At 38.5% G+C, this 18,051-nt stretch overlaps 1 protein-coding gene across 3 annotated transcripts in view; it reads right to left on the bottom strand.

Moving 5' to 3' along the window:
* FBXL17 (F-box and leucine rich repeat protein 17) overlaps positions 1 to 8,335 on the bottom strand; it is a 138,095-nt gene extending 129,760 nt beyond the window's left edge. For 2 of the 3 annotated variants that reach the window (XM_032214120.1, XM_032214119.1), the window contains exons 1-3: positions 7,358 to 8,335; positions 3,949 to 4,071; positions 1,898 to 2,155 (exon numbers count right to left, since the gene is read on the bottom strand). In XM_032214120.1, coding sequence (XP_032070011.1) covers positions 1,898 to 2,155; positions 3,949 to 4,071; positions 7,358 to 8,155 — 1,179 coding nt within the window. In that variant the 5' untranslated portion in view covers positions 8,156 to 8,335. The remainder of the gene's footprint in view (positions 1 to 1,897; positions 2,156 to 3,948; positions 4,072 to 7,357) is intronic. The other variant, XM_032214118.1, reaches the window with a different exon arrangement.
* Between the last annotated feature and the right edge of the window lie 9,716 nt (positions 8,336 to 18,051).

Raw genomic sequence — 18,051 nt, 5'->3', positions numbered from 1 at the left:
TTGTCTTTATTATTTTTACAAATAACTCAAGGCATTAAACATATCCAACACAGCTTCCTCCACCCACAATATAACCATGATAAGATTTTTAAACTGGGATGAAACTGCTATTTAATAGATCCTTATCATTATCCTCATCATTCTAGCCATTGTCTACCCACTGAACAGTAAAGGCTTCTTCCGCATGTTTCCAGCAAATTTGGTCTTGAGCTTTCTTTTGCCAATTGGACCTGCAATTCTTTTTGATGTCATCGATCCACCTTGTTTTAGGTCTCTTTTGTTGATACTTTTTATCAAGTGGAATCCATTCTATAGCTACCTTACTCCACCTGCCATCAGTTCTTGCTATGTGACCAGCCCATTTCCATTTCAATTCTTTTATTCTCTTAATGATATTGGACACTTTTCTTTGTTCTCTAATCTATGTGCAGGTTTTTCTATCTTGTCTTGTGATGCCAAGCATGTTATCTTTCCATGGCTCTTTGCATCACTCATACCTCCTATATTTATTTGAATGTAACAGATACAAATGCAAAACTATGCTCTTAAGAATGAAAATGGTGGCACATGATTCGAATGCAATATTGCAAGCTAATTCTGCCCACAGCCTAGAGTTCAATCCTAACAGGCTGAAGGTTTACTCAGACCTCCATCCTTCCGAGGTGGGAAAAATGAGGACCCAAATTGTTGGGGGTAATATGCTGAAACCATCCAGATATTGCTGTAAAGCACTATTGGGCAGTATATAAATCTTATTGTTAATGCTATTGCTAAAATCAAAGGCACAGATATATCATGAAAAATATCTAGCATATTTATGAATATCTTGGAATTACAACTGATTAGTAATTGGAGGAATTAAGATGTGAAATGGCAGCAAAAAGAATAAATGCAACTTTTAGGCTGCATTAATGTAAGTATAATTCTAAGCCCTAGGATTTTATCCTTCTACTCCACTATGCAGAATCTCTATCAGGTTCTGGGCATTTATTTTAATTAATTTTAATTAAAATAATTTCTAACTTTCTCAATAGTTAATTATAATTTATGTAAATAAAATCTTGAAGAATTATTCTGCCAAAAAAACCCTCTAATTAGCTTATATATTTGTTTTAAAACAGTAGAAAGTTATAAAAATTGAAATATTATGCAAAATATAAATTAATCCCCATTTAAATTTATCTTGAAAACATCTTAGTTACTTCCAGAATAATTCAAGACCATATGTCTAGATATGGGTCATTTATGTTGTGACTGGAAATACATTTGAACTTAGCAATTGAAAAAGTTTTCCATAAACTTTTAAATTGAGATGAACACAACTCTGAAGACTACTACTAATAGTATTGTTTACCTATTCCAATTTATAGTGTAACTAGGAAGAATGACAGACTTTCATATTAAAGAAATAAGATTAGTATAGAATGTTATAGTATATCTACAAACTTAAACAATTGTCCACAGATAGCAATATCTCACACTCTGCCTTATCTAGTATAGTAAATTTACTTTCAGAATGCCTTCTGGCACAAGTACAAAATTCTAAGAACATAAAGGACAGGGCATCCTTGATATAAATCATACTATGTATCTTAAAAATTATGTAATCATTCATGATGCAGGGGGCAGTAACATTCGGAATACTGTGAGAACCTGCAAGAAATGACAATTTATTTCAAAAGTTTCCAAAATGACATATTAAAAAAATAGTAGTATGAAAGTACTTATAACTATTATATTTTGCATATTTGTAATTAATTACATTAATTATATACTGAGTTTAATAGAACTTGGTTTGTCCCATATAAAACAATCAATGGCTGAATTCTAAATACAATATACTCAGAATTATTTAAAGAGACATACAACAGAACTTAATTAGTATGAAGAAATTTACCTGCTTAAGTCCTTCATCAGTAAGACGATCTTGGTTGCCAACATGAACTTTCTGAAGCTGAGGACATTGTGAGGCAATAGCAGACAGAGATGCATCAGACAGCTGTTTACACCTATATGCAGTGTATTTTAGAAGTCCATGACACTTAGATGCTAGCATACATACACCAGTATCTGTCACATTACGACAATCAGAAATATTGATTTCAGTTATATTCTGGCTTCGTGATGCAATGCTTTCCAGTAATTCATCAGTGATCTGTCAAAATAATAGCCAATATATAATATTACACTTTTCTTTATCAAAAATTATATAAACAAAACCACATGATGTCAACACATATATGATTTCTGACTTTAGAACTGACTGCTCAGTGTAGATAGTTGTTACTTCACTGTAAATTTTTTAGATAATCTGTATTTAAACCTTTTAGAGCAAGATCCTATATTAGTTCTCTAGTCTAAGTTTTTGTGACATGGAAAATTAAAATGGCTATTATGTAACATTCTACCTAGAACATTTCCAAATATCTATAACCTATATCTAACATAAGTATAAGTATAATCTTTATTGTCATTGTACTTAAATACAACGAAATTGGTTCACAACAATTCACACACACACCTAAAAATTCTAGTTCTCACCACAGATTTCAAAGACTGAGCACTTCTGTAGACCTCTTAGTACTTGGGACTAAAAATATTAATTTTGCACTAGAACAATCCCTTGCATTATGCCAACATTAAAGTAACCAGGATTAGAATCTTTTGTCTGGAACAGAAAAAGTTCATATTGTCCCAATACACATTAGAGAAAAATCACAAAGAAAGATCTTAGGTAGCTGGGTTACACAAAATGATTTATTTACATTTATTTGCTCTGTTTGTTTTTCCAATGTTTTCAATCACCACTTAAGAGAAATTTGGAACACCATAATATATAAATTATGTAATAAATTATTGAACTGAATAAATTTAGAAACAATGAGTTTATGTAAAAGCAGGTATCACTGCAATCATGGACAATTCCTTTATCCCCAATTGAGCCACTGTACTTCTGTACAGCTATCAAACAAAAGAAACACACACAGAAAATAGAAGTGACATCCAACCACAGCAAAGACCTGTGCAAAGATTACTTTGCACTCTATGCATGGCATGACTACTTTTTCAGGAAAGGGCCAATATATTCTGTATCCAATGGAAGAGAATAGATGTAGTTCAGGGATGAACTGTGCAGTCAATGTCCTCTGAGCTTGATTGCAGATGTCCTCTGAGCTTGATTGCAGATGCCTCATTACTCAATCTGTTATCACTGATGATATTATCTAATCAGGTAATGAAACATCTGCAAGCAAACAACCAAGCTCAGAGAGTACCAAGTACTCCACATATTTTGTCTCAATAGCAAAACACTTCATGTCTCTTTGAAGCTTCAGTCTGTTTCTTACTATAGCCACTTGTAAAAAATTAGCACCTTTGAAAACCACTAAAAAGATTCTGGCACTGATGAAGAGAGTCTCATCTCAATCTTTTTCAGCAACATGCACGCCCAGTTCTTGTGTTTCAGAAAGTGACTTGTAGCAGACTCCCAACTTTCTCCAGGAAAATGTGAAAAGGCTAGAAGAACGCAACTGTTATGTGTGTGCAAAAACTTCTTTTAGCTTTTCCAAGTGTCACAAACCACTGAGAAAATGTTACAAAGTCAGTAAAGGAAAACAAGTGTCATATCTGTTCACTTTTAGAAGTGACAGGACCATATGGCTTCACTCACATTTTCATTCAAGTTCAACATCTATTTGAACTTACATACAATCCTAATAGGTGGAATGTTACTTGAAGAGGAACATCTGTTAAATTTGCTGCTAGTGAGTCAGTCTTCACAAAAACATACTATAGCACATAGCATAATCAACCTGGGCTTAGTTTTACAGATGAACATAACTATAAATTGCATTTAATTCGCAATGATCTGATATAGCATACATTCCATATGTTCATCTTTCAAGCGTCACTTTGAAATTTTATATGTTAATATTGCCTATTCCATACCTGCTGACGACTACTGAGGTCCAATTGTTTCCAAAACTGGAAATCTAAACAGAGATCACGCCAGTATTTACAAACCAATGATGCTGAAAGACATCGCTCATTCAAAGATAAATTGGAAAATATCTATAAAAATAAAAAGAGAAAGTCATATGCCTTCAAAGTTCCTTTTAACAACATGGCAACAGTAGTATTTTAACAGTTATCCAATGCAAGCCATCATCTTTTTCAAAGAACTACGTAATCCCAGCTGTACATCTTTCATAGTTACTCATTAATATGCAACATCCACTCCAAAGTTTGCTATGCTGGCTATGAAAAATTATTAATAATTAAACCTTGCACACATTCAATATGTTTATTAGACCACCAACTTTTTTATAATAGTTGCAAGCTTTAAGCCATTAGGTTAAATTTAGTTTTTAAAAAAGGGGTGGTATTATAAATAAAATTGTATCTGTAGCAATTACATTATTAAATGGAATGAGAAAGTTTCTTTGCAGTGTGTGAAAATCTGAGATGGAGGGGTACAACAGTCAGAAACTATATTAAGTAGGATTTGTCTAACAGATTGCTGGAACAAATTCACAAGCATTTGATTTGCATTTTTGTAAATACAGATACCATACCATTTCCATTAAGAATCAAGATACACACCATTGCTGAAAAAGAGGATAAAAATTAATGGAAAATGTCTACTTTTACAAAGCCTTAGATAATGCATCGTTTGAGCTTCAGATGAGTAAAAAAGGGTACAAATACCTGGTGTTGAAAAAACATAGTAGACTTAAATACAGTTAATCCTTGACTTATGAGTACAATTGAGCCCAAAGTTTCTGTTAAGTTAGACATTTCTTAAGAGAATTTTGCCCCATTTCATGACTTTTCTTGCCTCAGTTGTTAAGTAAATCCCTGCAATTGTTAACGACACAGTTAAGTGAATTTAACTTTCCTATTGACTTTGCTTGTGATAAGGTTGCAAAAGGTAATTCATGACCCCAAGACACTGCAACCGACATAAATCTAAATCACTGCCAAGTGTCTAAATTCTGATCATATAACCTCAGGAATACTGTAATGGTCATGTGAAAAACAGTCATAAGTCACTTTTTTCAATGCCATTGTAACTTTGAATGGTCACCAAATGGAACAGAATGACAGAGTTGGAAGGAACCTTGGAGATCTTCTAGTCCAACCCCCTGCTCAGGCAGGAAACCCTATACCATTTCAGACAAATACAATACCTCCTAAACAACTTCCAATGTTGGAGCATTCACACCTTCTGGAGGCAAGTTGTTCCACTGATTAATTGTTCTGTCAGAAAATTTCTCCTTAGTTCTAGGTTGCTTATCTCCTTGATTAGTTTCCATCCATTGCTTCTTGTCCTGCCTTCAGGTGCTTTGGAGAATAGTTTGACTCCCTCTTGTTTGTGGCAACCCCTGAGATATTGGAACACTGATATCATGTGACCCCTAGTCCTTCTTTTCATTAAACTAGACATACCTAGTTCCTGCAACTATTCTTTATATGTTTTAACCTACAGTCCCTTAATCATCTTTATTGCTCTTCTCTGCAATTTTTTTACAACATCTTTTTTACATTGTGGCGACCAAAACTGGATGCAGTATTCCAAGTGTGGTCTTAGCAAAGCATTATAAACCAGTATTAACACTTCATGTGATCTTGATTCTGTCCCTCTGTTTATGCAGCCTAGAACTGTGCTGGCTTTTTTGGCACCTGTTGAAAGTCAGTCCTAAATGAACTGTTGTAAATCAATTTTCTGCCATCTTTAAAGGATAATGTAGTGCTAGCCAAATTTTAAAAAAAGTAAAAATAAACTGTCAGCAAAGAAATGTTTAGAATATGCAACTATTACTTCTTGGAATATTCTTTTAACTATTTCACTGCAAGTTACCCACAGTAATAAGTATTTAACTTGAAGTAACTTGAATATATGACATTTGTTAGGTACATTTGGTTAATAACTGTTACTAACAAGTTACTGTTTTAAAAGATTGAAAGGCATACCTCTGTTCTATTAAGTAAAGTTAGATAGCAGTTACAAGTTTAAATAGAATTCTTTGTAGGGTCATTTAAGGACTTTTTGTTCATCTATTTCAAGAAGAACTGAAGTAACTGCAATAGTGTGGGGTAAAGAAACAAATAAAGCAGTTTTATAAAATATCAAAAATTTTATATTTCACCAGTGGGTACTAAGGGTCTTTAGATTGGATCTTTACAATATTCGCTGTTTCCATGTAGAGAGAGATGTACATCATTTTGGTATACAGTCTTCCTGAATGCCACCTATGCATTTTACATAATGCTGGATTCTGCTTGATTCTCCTCAGACCATTCTCAAGGTAGCAGAGAGCCAAAATAAAATCATCTAAAACTTTCAAATGTACACTATATTGCCAAAAGTATTCACTCATAGCTGCTTCTGATTATGTGGATGGGTGAGCAAATATTTTTGGCAATATAGTGTATATTATAATCCAAAAAATAGGCTTAGGTTTTGAGAAATGATATCTGTGAATCATCTCGTATTAAAGTCCCAACCTAACAGATTAAAACTAAAAAGAAGCAAAATAAAACCCTGCAATGTAAGAAGCAGGTGAGCAGCTTCCAATTTCAGACTTACTTCTTCCTGCAATTCCGGTATAATAGAAATGAGAGCTGCAATTCTTGTTCATATGGAATAAATTTATGGATTTATCGAAAGTTATTTTTGTTTATAAATAGAGCATGAAGAGAACAGTTCTAAATTAATGAGTATTATCTTATGACAATATAAAAATTATCTCCTAAAAGCATTCAACATCCTCTCAAATCAGGGATTCAACTTCAGCTAAGACTCCTTATCAGCATTGCTTTCAATAAACCTGTAGCTCGGTGCTTTAAACTGATTACAAAATGGCACAGACCTCAACACAAATTCTTCATCCCCATCTCTATGGCAAAGTAGCGCAGCAAAAGGCAATCTAATGACAGGTTTGCACCCCTTGCAATGAGATTCCAGGCACTGGAATATATGATTCCAGTGATTCCAAAATGAGAAACAGGTAGGTGCGAGGTAGCCAACGTAAGAAATCCATGAAGAGCAGTTCTTGAAGATCAGGAGAAAGGAAGAAAAATTATCTTAAAAAAAAAACAAAAACAAGGGAACCACAGCACACCTTGGAAGTCTGTATCATATGTAACAGCACCACCCTTGACAGTCCATGCCTACCAAACCCACCTCTTAGATACAACACAGGTATCTAAGATATCAATGAAGAGTAGTTCTTGAAGATCAGAAGGAAGAAAACTTATCTTAAAAAAAAAAACAAGATAACCACAGCATACCTTAGAAGTCTGCGTATCATACGTAACAACACCACCCTTGACAGTTCATGCCCACCAAACCCACCTTGAGAAGGATGGAGGGAGGCATCTGATTAATATCCGGCAGCGGTGGCTGCGAGTCTTGGCAACAGTCCTCCGGGTTTTCGGGGGGTTCTTCACAGTAAGGTTCGCCCCGCTCGGGCTTCTCTCTCCCATCGAGCTCCGACAGGTGAGAAGGAGAGCTACTTGGGATGATCTCCTTCCCATCCTCGGCGACGGAGTCTTTAGGCGAAGCTTCCCTGGCACAGTCTACGGCGCAGGGCAGAGGGCAGAGGTGCTGCTCGGGCAAGAGCACCTGTTGGCATTCGGCGGGGTCGGCCGAGGGCGGCGAAGGGGCGCCGGTGCCCGCCGCATTTCCCCGGAGGGTGGCACAACGGGGCTGTTTCCGCGGCGGATAGGCGCGCAGCCCGATCCCTTTGCGCTTGCACACCATCTCCACGGGAGCCTCGCTGCTCTCCAGCGCAGACCCGAAGAAGCCCCGGCGCGCGGGCGGCGGCGACGTCGAAATGAGCAGGCTGGAGAAGAGAAAGCGGCGGCAGCGGCGACCCCGCTCTCTCCAGACCGACACGGGAGGCCAGCGCAGGAGGCGGCGAGCGTGGCGGTCGCCGGGGGGCTTCGCAGCCGTGTAAAGGAAGGAAGGCGACGGCTGCTCCTTCGCGGCGGGTGGGCTGGCACTGTGGACCAGGAAACACAGCATGCAGGGACCCCGGAGGAAGCAGGTCCGGGTCCGTGGCGGCGGAGGGACCTTCCCCCTCAGGGGGGCGCGGAGGTGATTTTTCTCCGCCCTCTGATTAGTGCCTTTCCTCGAAATAATATGGCCCATATAGGAAGCCGAGCCACCGCCACCAGGCTCGGCAGAGCCTTTTCTGAGCGGCGTCGGCGCAGCTCAGTGAGCCTCACGACATGGCTCCCAGCTTCTGCCCCTTCACTCTCGCCGAGGCCGGCAACCACAACGCCTCAGCTTCCGGGACATGAAAGGAAATGGCCAAGAAACTTCCGCCTTCCTGATCCGCCCCAAATTAGAGTTCTAAATATAACCACAACAAACCAGGGACTCCATGGAAGCCCTCACTTCCGGTTCCGCTTGGAACCTTCCCACGTGATGGAGGCACGTGCTGAAGTTTAAAAGTTAAACGCTCGAAAACGCCGGCTCTGCTTTTGCGCGGCGAGGCCGGCGGGCTAGAAATGAGTCATTCTTAAAACTCTGCATTTCTGCCCTCGCCCAAGTCATATTAAGTCGAATTAAGTGTTTTTAAAAGGGAAGGGAAGGCGGCAGTATTTTAATTATTCGTTTAAAACCGACTTCGGTGCGTTGCAGAATGGATGCCCGGTTATTTTATTTTTTTCATTAAATGGCATTGTTTTCTGCTCGGCTTGGCCGCGCACACAGAGGCTACAACGATCTAGAAACTGGTATTTTGGAACAGAACATTGGGATGTATTTTATATTTTCATTTTTTCCATTGACAGAACAAGATGCGAGAATGTCTTGTTAATTTTGCCTCTGTCCCAATCCAAACGAGGTAAAGATCGTTATTTCTTTCAAAGAAGGTATCCTACCTTAATAGCTACAAAATATGCGCTCTCTGGAAATGGCAACATATTCTCAGCCCTCATAATTATTTCCGTCATGCTTTTGAATATTACTGTCATTCTTTTATTTTTTCATCTTGGATTTAATTCTAGAAAGATTCTAGAAATTTCTTTAAATGCTGGTTTGCATACCAGTATTCAAAGAAATACCAGTGATTTGTTCCTTGTAATCAGGGAAAGCACACTCTTAATTAAATTTTAAATGTTTTCTGACAGCTATAAAAATTGAATTCCAAGATACTCAAAAATGTAAAAACTTTGTTGAGAGTTTCCAGTCCTTGACATATTTTAACAGTGATGGAAAATAGAAATAGAATCTTGGTGAGGCTACTACAAAAATACTGCCTGAACTTTATTTAAAAATAGCACTTTTCAAATACTGTTAATGGTAAATGGAAAAATGTGATATATCTTTCATAAATGGAATAAAAAAGTTTGGAAAGGGAAGATGTAACCATACAAAAAACAGAAACTAATGCAATAAAATACATTGGGATTCTAATATTAGTTAAATTCACATCATCATCATCATTCTAGACATTGTCTATCCACTGCAGGATGAAGGCCTCTTCCACATATTTCCAACCAATATGGTCTTAAGCTTTTTTCTTTGCCAGTTGAGCCTGCAATATTTGCTGATGTCATCACTCTATCCTGTTTTATGTCTGTTTTTTATCAAGTGGAATCCATTCAATGACTGCCTTAGTCCACTTACTATCAGTTGGTTTGTGGCCAGCCCATTTCCATTTTAATTCTTATACTCTTGATGGCATAACATATTTTTGTTTGTTCTCTAAATGTGCAGGTCTTTCTATCTTGTCTGATGATGTCAAATATATACAAGCCATGGCTCTTGTAGCTTTTGTATTAATTGTGAGGTTAGTGCCCATGTTTCACTGGCATAGGTTAGAACAGGTAGCACACCCTGATCAAAAACTTTTCTCTTTATGCACAGGGGCAGGTTATTGAAAATTATGTTTAACTTGCCAAATACCTGCCAATCACATTTAACATCCCATTCAATTTCCTTTTTTGTATCAGCTTCAATTGAGCTCCATTGGACAAGTTTTGTATACAGTGTCTACTACATCTAAATTCACATGAATTAGCCAAATCATAATTGAGCCCAGATTATTTTCCCACTTCCACTCAACACCAATATGTTATAATTTATTCATTTAAATAAATGCATATTGCTACCCAACTCACTCTCAATGAGCCTGTGTGGCTTACAATAATAAAATCAAAATATAAAAACAACAACATCCTGCCTTGACAACAACAAACAAGCCATTTGATGGGCTATATTCTGTTCTGGGGTCTCCATGGTTATTGACAAAACCAGTTCTCTTGTGAAAAATCATCAAAGTGGGGACCAATCTCTTTGTGGATTATGTTTCACGTGGAGGGAGCCACCATAGAGAAGGCCTTCTTTTTGGTCCTGCTAGATGGACCTCCCTAGGAGAGTGGACTCATAGCATTCCCTGCTTCCCCACCCTGGTGGGTTAAGTAAATATCACCAGGAAAAGACACTTTCAAATAACCTAGTTCCAAGCCATGTAGACCTTTAAAGGTTACAACTAGCAGCTAGAAATGGACCCAGAAGCAACTCAGCAATGCATTTCCTGCAGGAGAGATGATATGTACATATCTGGGCCTGCATAAAACCATGCAGGCTGCTGAAGTTTGAACCAATCGAAGCTTACAGATACTTTTTAAGGGCAGCCCTATGTAGAGAGCATTGCAATAGCCAAGATGGGAGGTAACTAGGGTGTGTATGACTGAGTAGGAATTGTTGGTCCAGGAAAGAGCACAGCTGGCACCCAACGTGTAGTTGTGCAAAAGGCCTCCTGGCCACAACTGCCACCTGCTCTTTGAGCAGGAGTTTTGAGTTTAGAATAACTCCCAGATTACATATACAGTCTGCTTGGCACAGTGCCATTTCATCCAGATGAAAAGTGGCAATTCTCTATAGATCAAACCCAGAGCCATTCCATCTTGTTGGGGTTCAGTTTCAGCCAATTGTGCCTCAATGCATCCCTTAATAATCTTTAAGCACTGCACTATCACTTCTTTCTAAATTTGATTTTACCCTTACACTTAAATGGCTAGACTTTTCCCATTTGATATGCAGATTCCTTTAGAGGGGAACATCATCATATCACTGTAAATTATAGGAAGTAGAGTTGTAGACGTTATATCATGGATTATAAATTCTGTATCCCAGTCATCATGAACAATGGCCGTAGATATTTCAAAATTCCTGCATTTTATGTTTATGGAAATAAAAAAAATACAATATATATTTGAGGATAATCCTACACCAATTCCACCATCATAATTTGTCTTGATCTGAAAACTATTTTAAGGAAGAAAAGCGTTTAAATTACTACACATTTCTCATTTTCAAGATCTATCTATACATTGAAGATGAGCAAGACTACTATGGTTCTAATGTTGGAATCAGAAGCTAAGTACAGCCTTGTCCCTGGTGTGTATATATTGCATATCAGTTCTTTTAATAATCTGAGATGAAATACTTGAGAGTAGAGCTATTTACTCAAATATCTGAGTTCAGCTTCATGGAGGATTTTTAATGTTCCATTTTGGTTCTCTCAGGTGATAAAATAATATATTTTTGTACCAGGAAAAAGGAAATGTTAAGATTTTTACAATTTGCAGGATTTTTTCCCAATTTTTGTATAATCACTATCATTTTGTTCCTAGACCATTTAACGACCATACTCTTATTAAGAATTTTTCATGAACTAAAATGATTGTTCACTTACCTGCCTGCTTGTAACCAAGCATCAATCATCATCATCATCATCATCATCATCTACAATAGATTTTTTTGTTTTATTTTCTAATGGGTCAACATGATATCCTGAACTTCTTGTAAAATTGAGGTCAGCTACAGAATACAAAATCACAAATTGGAATTTATCTCTTTTGTCACTAGATGGTAGCATTGTTTCAGGTAAACTAAAAGCCTGTGTCAGGAATTTTAACAATTTAAAAAAAAATCCATTGCTGAGAGAAGTTTAATTTTGTTATTGTTTTAATTTGAGTAGCAAATTGAATTTCTGCATAACTAATAATGGATTGGAACTCTAAAATCAACTGATAGTATTAAGCTATTTAAAAATTCATTCTGTTCTATAAATAAAAGACATTAATTATTCCTTACAATCCAGGCTGAACATATTTATTTCTTTACAAAAATTTGTGAGAAAAATCAATTGAAGGGTAAATCAGTGAAGCAGTGGAAGCAATTATAAAAAAAATCTTCGCATATGAAGAAGGCAAGAGAAGGTATCTGGGTTTTTTTGCCTGGCACACAGTATTAAAACATGATACTATTGTTTAGAAAGATGCTTACTTGGGAGAAGACCCTCAGATACAATCAGGGACATGCAGTCAAGGGAGGCAGGGCCTCACCACTGTCATGATGAAAAGAAAAAAAATTAAAAGAAAAAGGCAGAGGTAGTTGCTGCCAGAGTCACAGTGGATGACTCTGGTTAGTGCTTAACTGCAGGGGAGGCGAGAGAACCACGTGCCTCCTTTACTTTAGCTTTATGGTCACTTGAGCAGAGTTAAGCAAGGGTTAAAAGGCAAAAAATTCCTTATGCAAAGGAGGCATGTGGTTCTCTCACCACCTGCTCTGGCAGCAGCAACTCTTGCCTTTTTCTTTTTACATTTTTTACATTTTCATCATGGCGGATAAGAGGAGAGTTGAAATCCTTTGTGACACAGCTGGAAAAAGTATGTGGGTCGGACGGAGGGAGGGGGGAGGAATTCAAAATTATTGTAATTTAATTTGTAAGTAATTTTTTATTGTAAGTAATTTGTGTGTGTGTGTTTCTTTCTTCACTTCACTCAAACAAACTCAATTTGAGAGAGAATTTGTTTGAGAAGAGAGGGAAGGGACAGAGGCAGGGAGGGCAGCCTTGTTTGAGAAGAGATGGGCAGCCCACCAGTAGAAGCGGGTCTTTTACCTGCCTCTGCTGGCGGGCTGGCACTTTCTTTCTTTTGCTGGCTGTGCCCCCCTTCCCTTTCTCCTCTCCCCCCCCCCACCAGGAGCCCCATCCTGCTCCCCTCTCCATTTCCTCCTCCTCCTCTCCCCTTTCTTCGCTGGCTGCCGCCTTGCCCCCCGCCTTCTCCATGCCTGCCGCTGTGTCCGACAGGCGTCTCGCGTTTATGTTCGCCATAAACACAAGATGCCTGTCGGACACAGTGGCGGGGACATTGCTTCTCGACGCTGCCGCGCTCCACCGCCTTGACCCCCGCCTCCTCCATCCTCACCGCTGTGTCCGGCAGGTGTCTGGTGTTCTGTTCCAAAAAATTTTTTTCATTTTCATTTTATACAATCACTTATATACTGTGCAATTAAAAAAGCAATAAACACAACTCATCTTCTATTCCACCATGGAAAACCAACATAACACTTCAATCCTCCATACACCCTTTCTTCTCCCCCTCCAACTTTCATTTCTCCCCTCCAGCATTCCCCTCTTCTACTTCCCCATCCCCCTCAGACATTCCTTTCTCCCCTTCCCTCCATCTCACCCTCCTTACATTCCCCTCTCACTCCCTCTTTACTCCTCCCTCTTCTTTCCCTCTACTCCTCACTTCGGTGTATTTCTACTATTCATTAATCTATTCGATTTGTATTTTACACTAAAATTGAAAGAAAATAAAAAAAAGGAAAATAAAAGGAAAAGAGAAAAAAAAGAAAAAAGAGCAGCAGTATACAAGTGCATTCTTATTGTTTTAGAAATTGAGACTATATTTCCACCCTCCCCCCCCTCCCCCCCGTAAACTCCCCTCCCTAACCCCCTTCCAACTTCCCAGATCCCATACCCGGCATAGCTCTTTATCAAGCACAGTCTGGAGTATATTAAAACCAAATATATTAGAAATTAAAAGATAAAAAAAAAGAAAAAAGAAAGGAATAAAAAAAAACAAAAAAGGAAAAAAAAAGGGGGAAATCAATAAACTCTCTACATTGAGCTCAGCTTCCCATCATTATTAAAACTTAAACAATGTACATCATTCCTAATCTCAGTTAATTTATTACTTGCAGGATTTCAAACTATATTGAAACCAAGTAAGTTGATCAAATGGAATTCTACTCTAGCTAGGGGCCTTATCTCTTTATCTAAATATCTGTCCATTTCCAAACCTTTAATTTGTCCCTTTTACCTCCTTCTCTATAAAGCAATTTAAACACATCTCAAATACTTCTCTCGGTTTCCTTTTCCAACTCCTCTCATCCTGCCTCTACCCATGTCCATATATATATTTTATTTTCATCCGTACTCCTCCCATATTTGCTCCGCCTTCCTGCAAACTCCCTGGGTATATCCTTCCAAACATTATATTCAAATAACAGTTTATATAAAAATCAACTTACTTTTTGGCTCAAAATAAACTCTAATTGAACCTTCACTACCCTCCCATCTGCACCACATTTCCCAACTCCATTCAACCTAAACCACAAACCAGGAACATCACGATCTCCGCCCTCCTCACCCTAGAGAATAAATCCTAAACAATTTATATAAAAGTTCACAGTTATCCATCAAGTCTTTTTTAAGTCCCATACAATATATTTTCCGAGGAAATCAGCATCACTTCTTTCAGCCTTAATGTCTCTTCATCGGTATACAACTATACCATTTTATACAAGACAGAAATCACAAAATATTATTCAAGTTAAAAATTAAGCAAATATTTTGGAAGCATAACTAAATCCTTGTTCTCTGCTCTTCTGCCCTTCCGGAGGGGGAAAGCGATACCTCCCGCCTTGTAGCTGTGTGTTTTGTTGTTTCTCTTCTACTTCTCCTTGTCTTTCTCCAAGTCCGGGTAATTCAGGAAGTCCCGCCTTCAGGATCTTGTAATAAAAATCTCGGGCTTCCCAAACAGAGTTGAGGCGATGTTTTTGGTCATCAAATGTAACTGTAATACCAAATGGCACTTCCCATCTATACTGTATCTGAGAATTTCTGAGTTCTTTAGTTAGAAAAGCATAGTCTCTCCTGGCTCTTAACATTTGGGGTGGTATTTCTTTGAAAACGATCAAGTCCTGTCCATCAATTCGCAGCCTGTTATTATAAAACTCTTGTAATATCGCATTTCTGGATTCTCTTGTAGCAAAATATATAATTATATCTCTCGGAAGCTGTCTCTGTTTTGCTGCCCACGAATTATGGCGGTAAATTTTTTGAATCTGCCAATCAAAGTTGAGTCCCGGACTTCCCACCGAACGACTGAAAGCCTCAAAAAAGGTCTGTTTCAAATTCTCCTGTTCGTTTTCCCGCAATCCCCTAACTCTTATTGCAAACACAGTCTTCTTATAATTTGTCATAACAAGTTGTTTTTCTGCGTTTTCAACTTCCTGTTGCAACATTTCAATTTTAGATGTCAGGTTAAAATTAGCTTCTTCCAAAAGCTCCAGTTTATCTTCCATTCCAGCAATATAAACTGTCATTACAGTTATGACCCCGATCATATCCTCCTTTGTTTGAGCAATCTTGGCATCAAGTTTGTCGCATAAGTCCGAAATAAGTTGCTTCATTTCCTCTCTAAATTCTTTAAGAGTTTCAAAAAGAAATTCTTTCGTTACCAAATCTCCAGTAGAGGGCGTAGAAGGCAAGAGCTGCGGCTTTATCGCAATTGCTTGGGATGTATTGTTGAAAAAACGTTTAGATTGCTTTGACTTCGGAGCCATTATAAAAAGGAAACAAACAAAGTCTCTGCTCAGCTTGATTTAGGATAAGATACTTTCAATAAACTTTTGGCAGTTCGTAAAGAGAAGACTTCAAGAAAACAGGGCTGGATAACTATGTCGTGTATCAAATGCAGAAGCTATAAAATCGCCATTTTGAAAAGCAGTTAAACAAAGGAGTTTTTTATACAATTGAAGCTGGTATTTTGAATAATAATAAAAAAGGGTTCTCAGGAATGGTCACTGCTCGGATTGATTTTAAGTAACTTAGTTTCAAAAATTGGTCCTGAGGGGGGGGTAACCTGCCTTGAGCTGAAAAAAAACAGCTGAGAAGATCTGGCCGGAGTAAAAAAAAAAACTCAGCTTTTGTTAAACCCTCTTCTCCGTTCACAGCCAACAAAAAAAAAGCTGTGAACTACAAAGAGGATTCTAACGACTGAGTTCCTCCCTGCCTCTTTCTTGCCTGAAAGAGGAGATATCTATAGATCTTGTAGATATACAAACCAGAAATCTGAGGGCAGCTCCGTTGAGCCACCGGCGACGGCGGCCCCTCCCCCGGAACCAGGTGTCTCGTGTTTATGGCGGACATAAACGTGAGATGCCTGTCGGACACAGCGGTGGGGGTGTTGCTTCTCACTGCTGCGCACTCTGCCACCTTACCCCCCGCATCCTCCATCCCCGCCGCTGTGTCCGACAGGCATCTTACGTTTATGGCGGACATAAACGCGAGACACCTGTCGGACACAGCGGTGGTGACATTGCTTCTCGCCGCTGCTGCGTTCCGCCGCCTCGCTTCCTCCGTTCCCGCCAGTGTCCGACAGGTGTCTTGCATTTGTGGTGGACATAAACACTAGACGCCTGTCGGACACAGCAGCAAGGATGTTGCTTCTCGCCGCTGCCGCGCTCTTGCCTCACCAAGCGTAATCCTCACCGCACATCACTGGATACATTATTACTGAACCCAACCCCCCCAAACTAAAAAAATGAAGCTGTGTGCATATAGAAAATTTGTCCTGTGCAGTACATAACAATCAAGACTGATGTGTCTCTGCTCCAGGGTTTTAATTTCTGCCTTCCCAATGCAATAGAAGCTTGGGATTTCCCTTGATGGTACTGGGGGCATTTCACCTATGCTAACATAGCAGTTCTCTTTAGACTGCTTCCTATTTTGCCAGCTTGGCAAATTGTTGACCTCACCCCATAAGAGGTCTTTAAGGGGCATGCATAAGTGCACCAGCGTGTCTACCGTCCCATTTCTAATATTTCCTTGTATTCATATTCATTTCATGTATTCATAATCATGTTTATACTTATATCTATTATCTAATTCATGCATGACAAAATAAATAAACTACTGGATGAACATGAATACGTGTTATATCGTAGAATACTGGAAATTTTAAACGCTGAGACTGTAGTGGGTTTGCCAATATATTTCTTGATCCTCATCAAGCTTCAAGCCTTACCTAATTTTATTTTTTAGATTATTTTAATTTTAAAAGATAAATTGGAAACTTGGCATGCAGCAAAGCAAAGAAAATTTTGCTTTGTTGAATTAAACCAGCAGTGCTTCTGGGTTCCCCATAAACCCAAAGAACATTGTGTAGTGATGAAAGAAATATCCTTCTGGGTTCGGCTCCAAGTGGGGAAAAAGACACTGGAGACATGGAGGCTGCTTGGAAAGATGGTTTATTGGTGGACAGGACCACATAGCTTGAGTCCTGAACAGAAAAGGTGATTACATGCTTCTATGTTGGTGGAGAAAAGAGAAAGCCCGAGGGAGGGGCTTGCTAGGCTTTTTATAATCTGTTCAGTCCCACCTCTGTGTTTCCTGTCCCTGTGTAAGAAATTTATTCTGATTGGTTGTCAGACTCTCATGGGACCATGCAGGGCAACTCTCTACACTGCGTTTTGAATCCAGGTTTGGTTGAGTTCTCAGATGCCATGTGGTGAGTTGGGTAAAGGTTAATACTAGCATGCCTTAATCCCACCTCGTTGGAGCTGAAAGGGAGAACTCTTTATTATGAAAAAGGGACTGGATTGGCCATCTTAATGGCCCATTGACAAAGTGGGTTGGGGGCAGGAAGCTGTAGGGAGCTACTCTCTGTCTTTTTAAAACATGTTTCTTCCTTTTCACATCCAGGGGAATATAATATTCTGCCATTTCAATATTTCCTAGGATATTTCATTTTTCTTGGAGAGGGCTGGGTGATAACTTTCCACAGTAGAAAATTAAATTGGTGTAACTGCAACCAAGGACTTTGTTATCTGGTATGTGGGTGTTTTGTGATCTGCAATGACAACCTTTTAGTTTGAATGTCCATAAAATATACAGAACATTCTGGATTTGCCCACAAGTCAAAAATGATTGGAGATAGCTTCTATAAAAAATATAC

Source organism: Thamnophis elegans, chromosome 3 (assembly GCF_009769535.1).
Source record: "Thamnophis elegans isolate rThaEle1 chromosome 3, rThaEle1.pri, whole genome shotgun sequence".
In the NCBI taxonomy this organism is placed as follows: Eukaryota; Metazoa; Chordata; class Lepidosauria; order Squamata; family Colubridae; genus Thamnophis; species Thamnophis elegans.
Note: the sequence above shows the minus strand (reverse complement) of the source record. Positions and strands in the feature narration are given on the sequence as shown.